The 13,813-nt window shown below is 46.8% G+C and overlaps 3 protein-coding genes across 3 annotated transcripts; 2 read left to right on the forward strand and 1 right to left on the reverse strand.

Moving 5' to 3' along the window:
- Nucleotides 1-6,732: 6,732 nt before the first annotated feature.
- Nucleotides 6,733-7,664, forward strand: VC83_05149 (uncharacterized protein; the record flags this gene model as incomplete). The annotated part of the gene is made up of 2 exons (XM_024468774.1): nt 6,733-6,815; nt 6,954-7,664. The coding sequence occupies 2 exons, from the start codon at nt 6,733-6,735 to the stop codon at nt 7,240-7,242; spliced, it is 372 nt and encodes a 123-aa protein (XP_024324005.1). The 3' UTR covers nt 7,243-7,664.
- A 1,635-nt stretch (nt 7,665-9,299) lies between these two features.
- On the forward strand, nt 9,300-9,928 carry VC83_05150 (uncharacterized protein; the record flags this gene model as incomplete). The annotated part of the gene is made up of 2 exons (XM_024468775.1): nt 9,300-9,649; nt 9,757-9,928. 2 exons carry the CDS (start codon nt 9,300-9,302, stop codon nt 9,926-9,928), a joined length of 522 nt encoding a protein of 173 aa, XP_024323840.1.
- On the reverse strand, nt 9,395-13,226 carry VC83_05151 (uncharacterized protein; the record flags this gene model as incomplete). Its single annotated transcript, XM_024468776.1, has 5 exons — nt 9,395-11,765; nt 11,814-12,356; nt 12,445-12,648; nt 12,731-12,786; nt 12,841-13,226. 5 exons carry the CDS (start codon nt 13,224-13,226, stop codon nt 11,446-11,448), a joined length of 1,509 nt encoding a protein of 502 aa, XP_024323841.1. The 3' UTR covers nt 9,395-11,445.
- Nucleotides 13,227-13,813: the final 587 nt, after the last annotated feature.

The following is a 13,813-nucleotide window of genomic DNA, read 5'->3' on the forward strand; positions in this document are numbered from 1 at the left end:
TCCCCTGCCTCCTCTGTCAAGTCAACCTTACGCAAGAAACCTCTGTGTCTTCTATCGTTTAGAAGTCAGCGTTACACCATGCTGCTATATAGAACAACTTCTTCTGTAGGTGTTTAGAATCAAGGATTTCTTCAACTTCCCATTTAAGTTCATCTTCTATGATAATAAGAGATAATTAGAGGTGGTGGTTCATGGTGTTAGCCTCGTAATGCATCATTTGAATCAAGTCTTAACAAGTTGCTATGAAAAACAGGATGTATCTTCATACTTGCTAGTAGTTCTAGCCGATATGCCACTTGTCTAATTTGTTCTAGAATCTTAAATGGACCAATGTCATACTGACATTCGTTGCACTCAGTTTGCTATCAAACTCAAGAGCAAACTTAGAAATCTCCTCCTCAAACCTACAAGTCACCATACATATCTTGGTTTATCACACCAACAACAGAAGCAATACTACTCAACGATTGCTGCAAACTCTTCTACTACATCTGTTTATGCTACATACATCACGGCATATCATTTGAACACTCATTGAACAAGTTATTAAGAAAATCTCCTCCTTAAGGGGGTGGGCCAATACTACCACATGGCATATATCTACCAACTAGAGGCCTAGGAACATGAACGATAGCTCTAGAAGCTTCTACAACCCTCTATGATTCATTACACGTCATCGCTCCTTAGTTACCCACAAGATTGGTTAAGTTATGACATAATTTATCTATAGGTACTCTGACCTTGGACCTCCTTTTCACTTCCTATAGGCTAGGAACCCAAGAGATGGTTCTATGGGATTCTCTTACATTCGCTACATGATTAGCAAGCTAGTTGTGGGTCACACTTGATTTCTAATACATTTACCAAGCCTGGTTAGTCATGGAAAGTCATGGAAAATGAGAGAACTACACTCCTTTGGCATAAATAGGATTGCCCTTTCCTTAAGAAAGGGCAAGCAGGCAATACAGTAAATCGACTATCACATACTTCCACGTCTTTTACAAGCTTCCAAGCATTCATCTTGTTACTCCTTGTTTCTGAAAAGTCAGTGAGGTGTTAACCTCTGACTTACCCCTGAGTTCCCAGACTCAACATTTGTTGTAACTTGTCTGAACCACTTCACTACATCACACACCTGATTGCTGCGTTGTGGAATAGTCTAAGCTACAACCCTTTGGCTCTGTTTCCTAAGACAGTGTGTTGTCTTAGTAGAATCATCCCTTCCTTGGGTGGCTAGATTCTCACATCTGGTGCACCCACCATTACAACCAACTTATAATCAAGCTTTTTAGATGGCCTCTAGGTTTTGATATTTCGAGTAGATAGCCATACTCTGTCTCTAATTTGATATCTTAGTGAAGGTTTTCTGTTCCGGTTCACTATAGTCTCTATCTGAGATTGAGAGAGTGTAATTTGATCTTGTAGAAATTCCCAAATATCTTTCATGCTTTAAGCTATGTCCTTATGTTCTTGTAAGGTAGTTTGGAACTCGCTATTCTCTATATCGAAGCTCATTCTTAGCTCAAAACCCTTGTTTGCAAAAAATGGGCTAACTTTTGTTAAGTCTGATAGAAGAGCATTTGCTGCAAATTCTGCAATGTAGAGGTATCCAACCTAGTTGTCTTGTAGGTAGTTAACATGAGATCGTAAGTATCGTTCTAGCTCTATATTAACCCTGTTAGTCTAGCCATCTGTTTTAGGGTGGGATGCTGTAGATAGTTTTGTTATGATTTTCCAAACTTTGCATAAGACTTTCTATACTGTAGCCACAAACTAGGGGCCTCTGTCTGAAATAATTGAATTTGGCAGGCCATGGTGTTTCCATATATGCTAGAGCAGTAACTATGCTGTGGCTTCTGCTATAGTGCCTTCTTGACCTAGGAATCACGGAATGAAGTGACGTTCTTTTGTTAATCGACAAGCTACAACAATGATAGCATTGTTTCCTTCACATAATGGTAATCCTATAATGAAATCAAGTGATATATGTCCTTCCATGGTTGGTTTCTAACAGGAATTAGTTATAGAAGTCAATTATATGCGTCTCTTATAGGTTTTGACCTTTTGTAGATATGGCAGTTTTTGATGTATTAGATGATAGTCTTGTCCATTCGAGGCTAGTAGTAATACTGCCTTTTAACAACTCGCATCATCTTCCTAACCCCTAGATGTCCCATTGCTAGTTAGTCATGGACTTCTTATAGAAATTCTACCTAAACGCTTTCTAGTACCTATATTCGGTTTTGATAATATAGAAGCCCTTCTTTCGCCTCGTAGGCGGCTAGAGCTATGTCTGGACTATTCCATTCGTTGTTCTGTAGTCTTTAGAGTGTGTTGGTGCATAGTGGATCTTGTAGCTATACAGCTCGGATATTGTTGTAGATGCTTGATCTTGCTGTAGAATCGGTGCTAATTGAGCATCTTGTGTAAGGACACAGGGCACCCAGCTCACAGTAATAGCATATGAGAGTGCGAGTCGGAGGCTAAACGGATGCTATCCTATAGATCTACTACGAAGGATACAAAAAAGATGATGAGGAACCCCGTTGGGTCAATTTCCTTAAGTACCCGAAACGGGTCCGACTTGGCTAACCTGCCCTAACTCTCCCCACGTGACCGTAACCTGCCCGACTCCGATCCCTTCCATCACTGAGGGCGGAGGCATCCTTACATCTTGTGTCTGCTCTTGACTTCAGAGTTCTATCTACTATACTAGTTCTAGGTGTAGTTTTGTCATTAGTAGCATTGTTTAAAGCTGCTGCTTTTGTCAGTCGTCCTCCTCATTACCTTCTAGTTGATCCCCTAGCCTACAAGTAAGGGCATCTGCTTTCCCATTCTGTTTGCCAGGTTGGTATGCAATTTGAAAGTTGTAACGAGAGAGAAACTCTGCCTAACGAGCTTGTCGCCTAGTAAGCTTCTTAGTGCTCATAAAGTACTCAAGGCTCTTGTGGTCTGATAGGACTTGGACTGGCATTGCTCTGCCTTCAATCTCTAGTCTCCATGTTTCAAAACACTGAATAATTGCAAAGAGCTCCTTGTCATAGATCTTGTAGTTGCATTCTGCAGGTTCCATTTTCTTAGAGAAGAAGGCAACTAGATGTAGGATTCCCTTGTCATCTTTCTATGACAGTACCCTAGAGAAAATAAAATCTAAGGCATCAGCTTTAACATAGGCTGTCTTCTCTCTTGAGGTGGGAGCTTGTCTATAGCCTGTTTTAAGAACACATCGAGATATTTATGGAACTCCTTTAGGAGGATCAGTTTTGGGTCAATTTCCTTTTTTCCTCCTTTGCTTGTTTAGCAAGTATATCTTTAAATGATATTGCAAAAACCTTAGCTCCTTTCTGCTTCCGAAGCATATTAAATGGTGCAGCTCTAATCATTGTAACAGTGTTCTTACCTACCTACAGAATAGGAAGAAATCAAATTGTCATACAAGCCTTAATGGATATCAGTGCAACAGGTGGAAGCTTTGTGAATGCTGTTGATGCAAAATGAATTTGTGAAATTGAAAACATCTCTCCTATTAAACTTATAAAACCAAAGAACATTAAAGGATTTAATGGAGCTGCTACACCTATAGTCACACATGCTATATACCCTCGACTACAAATTAGAGACCATGTTAAAAGTCTATGCCCTCTATTTATCACCACTCTTAGGAAACATTCTATTATTCTTAGGAAAGCTTAGATGAAGCAACATGGAGTTCTGCTTAATATGGTCAATGATCGAGTCATGTTTACTAAAGGTCATTGCTAGCACACTACACTAACAAATACTCAAAAACTAGAAACTACATGTCCCTAAGTTGATAAGCAAATCGAAGATGGCAAAGCTTACAAGCTAGCCCTCTAACCTCCTTATAAGACAAAAAACACATGCACTTTGTAATGATTAGAGCTGTACCATTTAATATGCTTCGGAAGCAGAAAGGAGCTAAGGTTTTTGCAATATCATTTAAAGATATACTTGCTAAACAAGCAAAGGAGGAAAAAAGGAAATTGACCCAAAACTGATCCTCCTAAAGGAGTTCCATAAATATCTCGATGTGTTCTTAAAACAGGCTATAGACAAGCTCCCACCTCAAGAGAGAAGACAGCCTATGTTAAAGCTGATGCCTTAGATTTTATTTTCTCTAGGGTACTGTCATAGAAAGATGACAAGGGAATCCTACATCTAGTTGCCTTCTTCTCTAAGAAAATGGAACCTGCAGAATGCAACTACAAGATCTATGACAAGGAGCTCTTTGCAATTATTCAGTGTTTTGAAACATGGAGACTAGAGATTGAAGGCAGAGCAATGCCAGTCCAAGTCCTATCAGACCACAAGAGCCTTGAGTACTTTATGAGCACTAAGAAGCTTACTAGGCGACAAGCTCGTTAGGCAGAGTTTCTCTCTCGTTACAACTTTCAAATTGCATACCAACCTGGCAAACAGAATGGGAAAGCAGATGCCCTTACTTGTAGGCTAGGGGATCAACTAGAAGGTAATGAGGAGGACGACTGACAAAAGCAGCAGCTTTAAACAATGCTACTAATGACAAAACTACACCTAGAACTAGTATAGTAGATAGAACTCTGAAGTCAAGAGCAGACACAAGATGTAAGGATGCCTCCGCCCTCAGTGATGGAAGGGATCGGAGTCGGGCAGGTTACGGTCACGTGGGGAGAGTTAGGGCAGGTTAGCCAAGTCGGACCCGTTTCGGGTACTTAAGGAAATTGACCCAACGGGGTTCCTCATCATCTTTTTTGTATCCTTCGTAGTAGATCTATAGGATAGCATCCGTTTAGCCTCCGACTCGCACTCTCATATGCTATTACTGTGAGCTGGGTGCCCTGTGTCCTTACACAAGATGCTCAATTAGCACCGATTCTACAGCAAGATCAAGCATCTACAACAATATCCAAGCTGTATAGCTACAAGATCCACTATGCACCAACACACTCTAAAGACTACAGAACAACGAATGGGATAGTCCAGACATAGCTCTAGCCTACTACGAGGCGAAAGAAGGGCTTCTATATTATCAAAACCGAATATAGGTACTAGAAAGCGTTTAGGTAGAATTTCTACAAGAAGTCCATGACTAACTAGCAATGGGACATCTAAGGGGGGGGGTAGTGTTATGATCACTGCTTACGGCTACTAGCAATTAGGGTAACAAGTACCTATATTAGCCACTAAGGTTACAGTGAACCGCTAAGCGTACAGCTGTATATAATGAGGGATAGCCTTACTTCCTTCCTTTCTTCTTCTTCTCTCTTTAGATTCAATCTAGCTTATTATTCTCTAGACTGGCTTCTTGACCTCTGTGACCATCATAACAGATACTTTCAAACCTCAAACTATCATTCATGCTTTCCAAAAGGCAGGAATGTGGCCTATGAATAGTGTAGTTTCTCTTGTGAAAATCTAGAAAAACTCAAAGCCATTACAAGAGAATGAAACACAACCTTTGCTACCTACGTTAAAGAATTTAGAGAAGCAACTTCAAGTATGGAAAGATAAGTTTACTCCATTGTTAAGTAGCCTGTCAAAACAGCAATTTCATACTTGATTACAAGGGATAGAGGGAGTATTAGCAGATGCTTAAATATGAGAGTTTGATTATTCTATGCTACAAGGACAAGTTCAAGGGAGTCAAAATCGCAAAAGCAGAAGCCATCGTACACTTCAATTTAGGGGTGCTTTAACTGCAGCTTATGCACATGCTAGGATTCATCAAAAGGCACAAAAGGAGGTTAACAAGCAAGAGAAGCAAGTTGCTAGAATAGCAGAGGCAGAAGCATCACAAGCAAAGAAGGCTTTACATCGAGCTGGGATTAAAGCACAGAAGAGAGAGCGAGAGCGAAAGGAGGAGGTTGCACAGCTTCTTTGAGTAAAAGAGTTTATAGCAATTGAGCTCTCGACTCCCATTCTTGATCCAGAGGCACAAGCAAAGGCACAAGCACAAGCAGAAGCAGAAGCAGAAGGGGTAGTTGGGCAAATAGAGGTAGTAGATATAATAGGAGATAATGGTTCTGATGAAAGTGATGAGGAGAGTGTAGTTTTCACGTTGCAGAATAAATGAGAAGACACACCTTTCTATATAATTTTCTATGTGAAGATACCTACTTATTTTGCCGTGAGAGGGGACACTCGCTTCCTCTGACTGTGAGCGAAGCGAACAGGCGGTCCCGAGATTATATCTGTGTAAAGTCGACGACTGCCAAGCCCACACCTGCACCTGCACCTGCACTGCACCTGCACCTGCAAACCTAAACCTGCACCTGCAAACCTGCACCTGCACCACCTCACCTCCCTTCCCACAAACCCGGGCTTGCGAGCCCCCTGCCGCTTCCTCACCGGTGTGGAGACACCCTCGCACACCATCCTGAGTACGGTAAGCGAACCATCGCACCCACCTACACCACCCACACACTTGCACTGCGTAAATCGTGCTCGTGCGAGCCTCAAGGGCAAGGGGACGGCTAGGGGGGATGGGATGGTTATTCTGCCGCTAAAGCGCTAAAGGAATACAGTAGTACTTCAGCACTACGTACAGTAGAGTATGGATGGTAGGTACATCGTTGCTGTGAAGTGCCTGCCTTATTATTATTAAAAAGTGAACCGCCAACCCACCGCCAACCCACCGCCAACCACCGCCAACCACCGCCAACCCACCGCCAACCCACCACCAACACACACAATTCACTTCGACGGGCCTATAACTGCCCTGGCCCGTACTCTATGTACATCCTCGCCGGCCCGTACTCTATGTACATCCTCGCCGGCCCGTACTCTATGTACATCCTCGCCGGCCCGTACTCTATGTACGTACTCGCCGGCCCGTACCCCATCCAACAACCAAACCACCACCAGGTCTGGTGCCCAAAACAACTAGCCGTAGCCCACAGCCCGGCTCGTTTAGTGATTCCGTAGTTGAATCTCCGAAATTAACCCACCATTAGCGAGAAAGGCCGTCAAGATTCAGATCTCCTCTCTCGGTACAGTAGTAGTCCATGCTCAGGTGCCTATTTTGGGCCGCCCGCCTTTGTCTTAACCCGCAACGTCCGAGGTACACAGATGTTCCTCTGCGTGTTTCGGTCCCACGGGTTGGACGGAAGAGGCGATCACGGCGGCCGCGCTGGCGGGATGAAGCAGCGCTGCGTGCATCGTCAGGCGCCTGCCAAGGCTGGCGATTCTGCCTGCGCCGACGCCCCGAGCAAGACTTTCATGGCGTCCTTTGGCGGTGCTTGAGCCTCCCTGCATCGTGTATGGCCGGCGACGGGCGATGGGGTTCAAGAGTGCTTGTGTCAGGAGGCAGCGATGAAGCATGAAGCAAGTCTGGTATGGTATGATATGACGCTTGCATGCTTGGCGCCGACCATTCCTGTCCTGTCACGCGGAGCCAATGGAAGGAAGAGAAATATCTCCATTGTCTAACTCGGGTTAGCAAGGAGGGGTGGTGGATTTGCTGAGGAGACGCCGTTTAAGCTGTTGGTTGGCAGGGTGGAGTGACGAGCCTCGTCTCCTGTTCTGTTTTCAACTTCTTTGACCGAACTACACCTGCGATGACGATGCTAGTTTGACTAGTTTGACTTGTGGGACTAGTTTGACTAGTTTGACTAGTTTGACTTGTGGGTACTTCTGCAGATCGGTGTCTATCCCTTACTCAGAATGGCAACCACAGGCAGGACGTGATGCTGGTGTTGGCATTGGGGCGTTGGCATTGGCGTTGGCGTTGTGTTACCCATACTATATGTATGGCTCAGGTAACTTTCCTACCATAGTAGTTGTTAGGTAGTACACATACTGTATCCGTATCCAAGACTGCAGCAAGTATTTCTTTCGCCGCCCATAGCCGCATCACCCCCCACCCCTATAATTCGTATCAGCTGTATTGGGATCCCTCAACAGCGTCGTCATGAACAAGGGCGAACGAACGAAGGAAGCCGCCACTGTGGCCACCACCGCATTGCATCCTGGACGCACTGAGTACACGCCGAACACGCTCCGTGCCACCGACTCTTCTCACCCATTTGCTTCTTCTTCCGAACTTCCGAACTGACCCCATGATGCACCGTGCGGATCACTTGATCTGCACGGTGCAGGTTCGGCAGGGAAGGCGTATGGTGTAGTCGAGTAGGGCCTTTTCCCCACCGCCCCAACTTTTCCCTCTTTCCCTCTTTTCCTCTTTCCCTCTTTCCCTCTTTCCCTCTTTGCCGCTTCCCCTTACCGAATGACGCTCCCAAGCCAAGGCGCTCCCGAAGTCCAAGGGTCCACACAGTCCACACTCAGCATCACTTCACGCGCGCGCGCCCACACGCTGTTCCTCATCCTACATACCCCTGGTACTTCGGTGGAAGCGGTAGTTTAGGTATGTGTGGTATGTATTTTTTGTAGCGTCTGTTCTTGTAGTCCCGTCAGTATGAGAGTACGAGTATGGAGGAGGGGAGACTGTTGTCACCTATAGAGACACTACTCGTAGTCGTTCTGTAGTGGTCAGTAGCCGTCTTGTACATACATAGTGTAGCAGCGTAGAAGCCATTCTGTAGCGTAGAGTGTAGATATATGAGTGTATGTAGCTATGTCTGAACACGGTAAAGGTAAAAGGGTTGTTGAGTCGTACGTCAAAAACCATCATGCCCGCGTCTGTCTGTAACCTCCCCTCCCACCCACCGGCTTCCCACTAAATGCCCACACTACCACCAGCAACCCGCCTCCACAGGGACAAGACCCAGAACAGACACACCTACAGGCACCACCCCAACTGCCCGTCACTACTTCTTAGAAACCTACCCCATCCCCTCCACTCACACACCTACAGTGCGCCAGAAGGCAGGCAGCCACCATCACTCACGGCTTTCTTCCCAACTGCTTCTCCCATCCTTCTCTACCTTCATCCACAATCCAACCTTCAACCTTCTTTTCAGTATCCCACGTCCACATCTTCTCCCAATCCCAGCTCGACCTTCTCTACGCCGAGACATACACCCATACGACATACACGACAACACGCAGAGACATCCAGCATCCAGATATACAAGCGACTCCCGACATTGAGCCCAACTTCCATTCCAACTTATATCACGCCTCTTCAACCCCAAATATTACTGGCCTTCAAACACACCCTCCCAACTGGCCCACTATCCTGAAATCCCCCCCCCCCCCCCCCCCGGGCCACCAAAACCACCCCAGACTCACACATGAGTAACCCTCACCGATCCCATATCACAGACCGGACGCCAACGCCCTGTGCAGCAACACAGCAAGCACTCTCTCCGTCCCATCTCTAAATCCGTCACCGCACCAGCATGACGACAACAGCACAACACAGCACCAGCAGCACGACCGCCCGTGAGCCCCCCGACACAGCAGTTACCTCCTCCGCCTCCTCCTCTCCCGCCTCGCCGCGGCGCCTCTCCCAAGGGGGCCCACCCGCAACAGACAGCGACGCCGCGTCCTCCGCGTCCACAGCCACAAGACCCAAGATCGGCACGAGAAAGAGCAGCGGGACTATCATTGTGCCGCGCGATGCACCGAATGTTGAGCTAAAGAAGGGCGAGGAGGTGTTCGATGAGGACGATGCTAGGGCCATGAGCCCGAGGAGGAACAGCGAGGATCTGGAGAAGATGAGCCAAGAGGCTAGAGCACAGCTTTCACAGTCAGTCCTTGCCCTGCCCCTTCTCCCCTGCTGCAGGATTTATATTTTTGTCACCTTTCCTCCCCAAAACCTAAAAATTACACTCTAACCCCTTGTTCCTAATTTAGACACGCGAAGCTCCTCCAAGAATCGCTTCTCGAGATCTACAACCGCATAGAGGCGGTCAAGGAAGAGCACGACAAGCTCGACTCGAACAATAAGTTCCTCCAGAAGTACATTGGCGACCTCATGTCCACCTCCAAGATCACCGCTACTGGCTCTGGAAACAGGAAGAAGTAGGAAGCGTAGACGTTGTCGCTCCTGTCTAGCCTTAGCCTGTCCTGGCCCGGCCTGACCTGCCGCCTCCCTGCCATGATGCCCTGATACCACCCATTTTTTTCCCGCCGGCACGCGAAGATATCAAAACTCCACATATTTACATACATACACGCAAGCCCAACCATTTTCGTGTTAGCAAACAGACAGGTGCCGAGGAAGACGGACAAGCGTACAGGCAGGCAAGAAGTCAGACAACGAGACGAACGAGGCGAAACGAACGTGACGGCCGAACAACGAGTCAATAAACTCGAACCCAACTCCAATTCTACATCCAAACAATACCCTACAAATCAAACCGATCCTTACTACACTCATAACACCCACTATCACCACCAAACCCTTCCGCCAAACGTCAGGAATTCGAAAGCATTGCAAACGGCCCATACCAAATGGGGCAACCACCATGAACAAACAACATATATATTTTTTCCTTTTACAGCACCCCTTTGTGGCTTCTCTTGCATCATGGGAGGAACGGGGGAGAAGGGATCAACACATTTTGATTTTATGTTTTTCCTGTTCAAGGGCGCGGCGTTACCTGTGAACATTTTGTTTCTTTTTTTTATATTCCCGGTCCCCTCCTTTTTTTCGGCTTCCATATTTTTTCTTGGGTTTTTTTTGTGAACTTTTAACACACTTCTGGTTTTACTTTCGAACATTCGATTCTGTTACGTAGGGGAGGGGGATAGGGAGGAATAGTGAGCAATGGCGGGAGGAAATGGGAGGCAGGGATTGCAGGAACGGAGAAGGAAAGGGCGAAAGGCAAGGGAAACACGACGATTATAGACCGCACGTGTGTGTATTTTTGAGCGTGGGGGGAGCGGGCGAAGAGAGGCCCCCACAGCAAAATCCAAAGAGAAAGAAAGAAGAACCCCCAAAAAAAGGGAGTGTCAAATCACCCACACAAATCCTTTTTTTATACTACGCAAAACCATCCATTTTCCATCCCTCAAGGCGGCGATGATAGAAGCCCCCACCCCTCATTCTAAGCAATGATCACGAGCAAGGAGCGGACAGGCAGCAAGCAGCAAGGAGCAAAGGGAGAGAGCAGCAAAGGCGGTCGTCAGTGAGGGGCGGCTAGGGAGGTGGGAGGCCCCGACGTGGTGGTGGATGTGAATGGGTGTGAGGGTCAAACTGCGCGCGGTTCTGAATGAATGAAAGTTTGTGTAAGAATAGAAACGATTTTTTTTTGTGGACGCGGACCGATCGACGGATCGGATCCCTATGATACCTCCCAGAGCGATATAGAGCGAGGCAATAAGAAATACAAATAACGAAGAATTCTACCACAAAGTAGTGCAACCCGCCCTCCGAAAACACCCCACTGTAATCCAGGAGAGACTACACCGTCTCCCCTCTTCCTTAATAAAACCCACATCTCTAATTTTGATCGTTTTCCTTATCGAACTTTACGCTAACCAGGCCGAATACCCGTGGGCTGCATTGCTGCCTTTACCAGTCGAGTAGCGTTGAAGAAATCACAGGACATTCGGCAGCTCACCAAGAGCACGTCGCCCTGCCGATCCTTGCGAGATCTTCCTCATTATCGAGTTTTTCGGTTCATCTTCCTGATCGATAGCCTTTACCGATGCAGGCGTGACGACGCGCTGCCTCTTGTGCTCCGCCGCGCTAATCGCCGACGATGGCTGCGAGGCGCCAAAAGTGAAGTTGTTTCCCTCGGATAGAGTTTCTCTTGGAAGCGGGGAATCTTGGGCATTCTCTTTCCTGCTCTTGACACTTCCGGAAATACCAGATTCAGGTACTGTGGCAGGCGTGGTCTGGCCAGCTATAGTCCTGACTATTTTTGCTTCAGCAAATATATCGAGACAAAGAGTATCCAACTTACTAGACCGATGGTCATCTGGCACTTTAGATGCTTTATTTTGAGAAGTTCTGACGTCATCTGAGTCTCCTAAGACGCTCTTTTTGGTGACATTGCTTGGCTTCAGTGCTTCACAGAGGCCTTCGAAAGCACCGATACTTTCCAAGGACTGAAATCGTTGCGGCTCTGGTTTGTTGCTGGAGATAGGGTCCGTGAACTGACGACTATGACTAGCCAGCGAGACTGAACTGGAATAATCCGGCATGGACACGTCTGCCGACGATGGTTGCCGCCACTGAGTGGCTCGGCGCTCCGTGAACGGATCGAAATTGGCAGGGCGAGGGAAAACCGGCAACCCCGGAGGGAGCATCATGCCCATGGCCGGGGGAGGCCTCTGTGGCCGAGCTAAGGAAATGGACCTTCGTCGTGGAGAGTGGCTGTGAGCTTCAACAGCGCCCTCACTGGACTTTCTTGGAACGTTACCACCTGGTAACATTCCTGCAACAAATGAAATGTGGCGCCACATTTCTGCATTTGGCCACGCAATGCTTGAAGATTCGAGAACCTCTTGAAAGGTATCAAGTCAGCCAAATGGTTGATACAAAGTGTCACTCTGTGAGACACTCATGCCACTCATGCGGGAATGATCACGTACCCAAAGGAGCGTGCTGGAACGAAAAGGCCACAATATTCTTGATACGATCAAATGACATTGCTGGCGACTCGCGGTGTAAGCCTTCTGCAATAATGATCTTGATTCGCCCAAGGTCGTCACCTGCATTCCAATAGTTCTGGGAAAGAAGCTCTTGGTGGAATTCAGGAAACCTCAAGGGCTCGAGATCCCCGTTCTTATTAACGTCTAGATAGTTGGCAGGGTCAGTGTGTTCATTTCAAATGTGAGGCAATGGATCTCTGTGGGAGGATGGATGGTAAGCACTCACTTATCCCCGTTTCAATGATTGTTGGCCATGGGCCGTCTCGCCCCAAATATCTGTACCTGTAGCCATCTATGTCAGTACTATTGACCTATACTCGCAACGATGTAGCTCACCCCGCCAGTCGGCCGTCAATAAACACCCGGGCTTCAAACATGATGAGACCTGGCTCCTTGGTGAAGTTGAGCGCAAAGCGACTCGGCTCCGGTGCCTCCCATGAGTGAATCGATAGTCGAAAATTCTGGCCTTGTCCTAGAGCCGGCAGGAATGAAGTGACTGTTGGAAGCAATGGCAGAGTGCCCTGCGTTGGGAGGTATTCTGCGTTGAGGCGGTTAGCCATATCTCCCCTTTGTGGTGGGAATGTAACATCCACGAGTAAAGATGCTATGCCATCATCTGCCTTACCTGAATCTTGGATAACATGGCACGTAGTCTTGAACTCTTGAATCGGAACCTTGGATTTGTCCGAGAACAGGAGGACGTCCCAGTTCTGGTAGCGCATGATGTACTGTGTCCAGCAATAGAGGCACTGGTCTGAATGATGAATGCAGCTTTCCGCGATGTCTAGTCAAACAAAAAGAAGTAAAATCAAGGCTGGAAAAGTAACATAAATGGAGACGCTCATGTAACTGAAGATGGAAAAGGATATCGTCGATCAAGATGAGCCAGGTTATCGTTGAAGGCGTCACGAATTATAACTAAGGGGAAGGACGAACGTCCCCTCGCTCCTTCCGCCTTCGTGCCAGGAGGTAAGGCGAGGAAGGAGCACTCTGACATTTGCCGTAGCAGCATATGCGTAGCTCGGTAGGATGGAAAACCCCAAGATATGAAGAGGGAATGTGTATAGCTCACGGTGATACGAAATTCAAACGTGAAAATTTACCTCCCTGGCTTCATTCGTGAATAACTAGCTTATTGACTGTAGCCCTCGGTGATTGAACGACTTTACTTAAATTAGAATCGCTATGAACACACTAATTTACCAAGCCCAATTAAACAACCAAGACTTCTTTGACAAGCGCTTGGCTTCAATGAAGATATTAGTTCAGTTCATCCGCGCTGGCAAACATTTCTGATGGGACAACGCTC

The sequence above is a fragment of the Pseudogymnoascus destructans genome (genome assembly GCF_001641265.1).
Source record: "Pseudogymnoascus destructans isolate 20631-21 unplaced genomic scaffold scaffold_11, whole genome shotgun sequence".
Lineage (NCBI taxonomy): Eukaryota > Fungi > Ascomycota > Leotiomycetes > Thelebolales > Thelebolaceae > Pseudogymnoascus > Pseudogymnoascus destructans.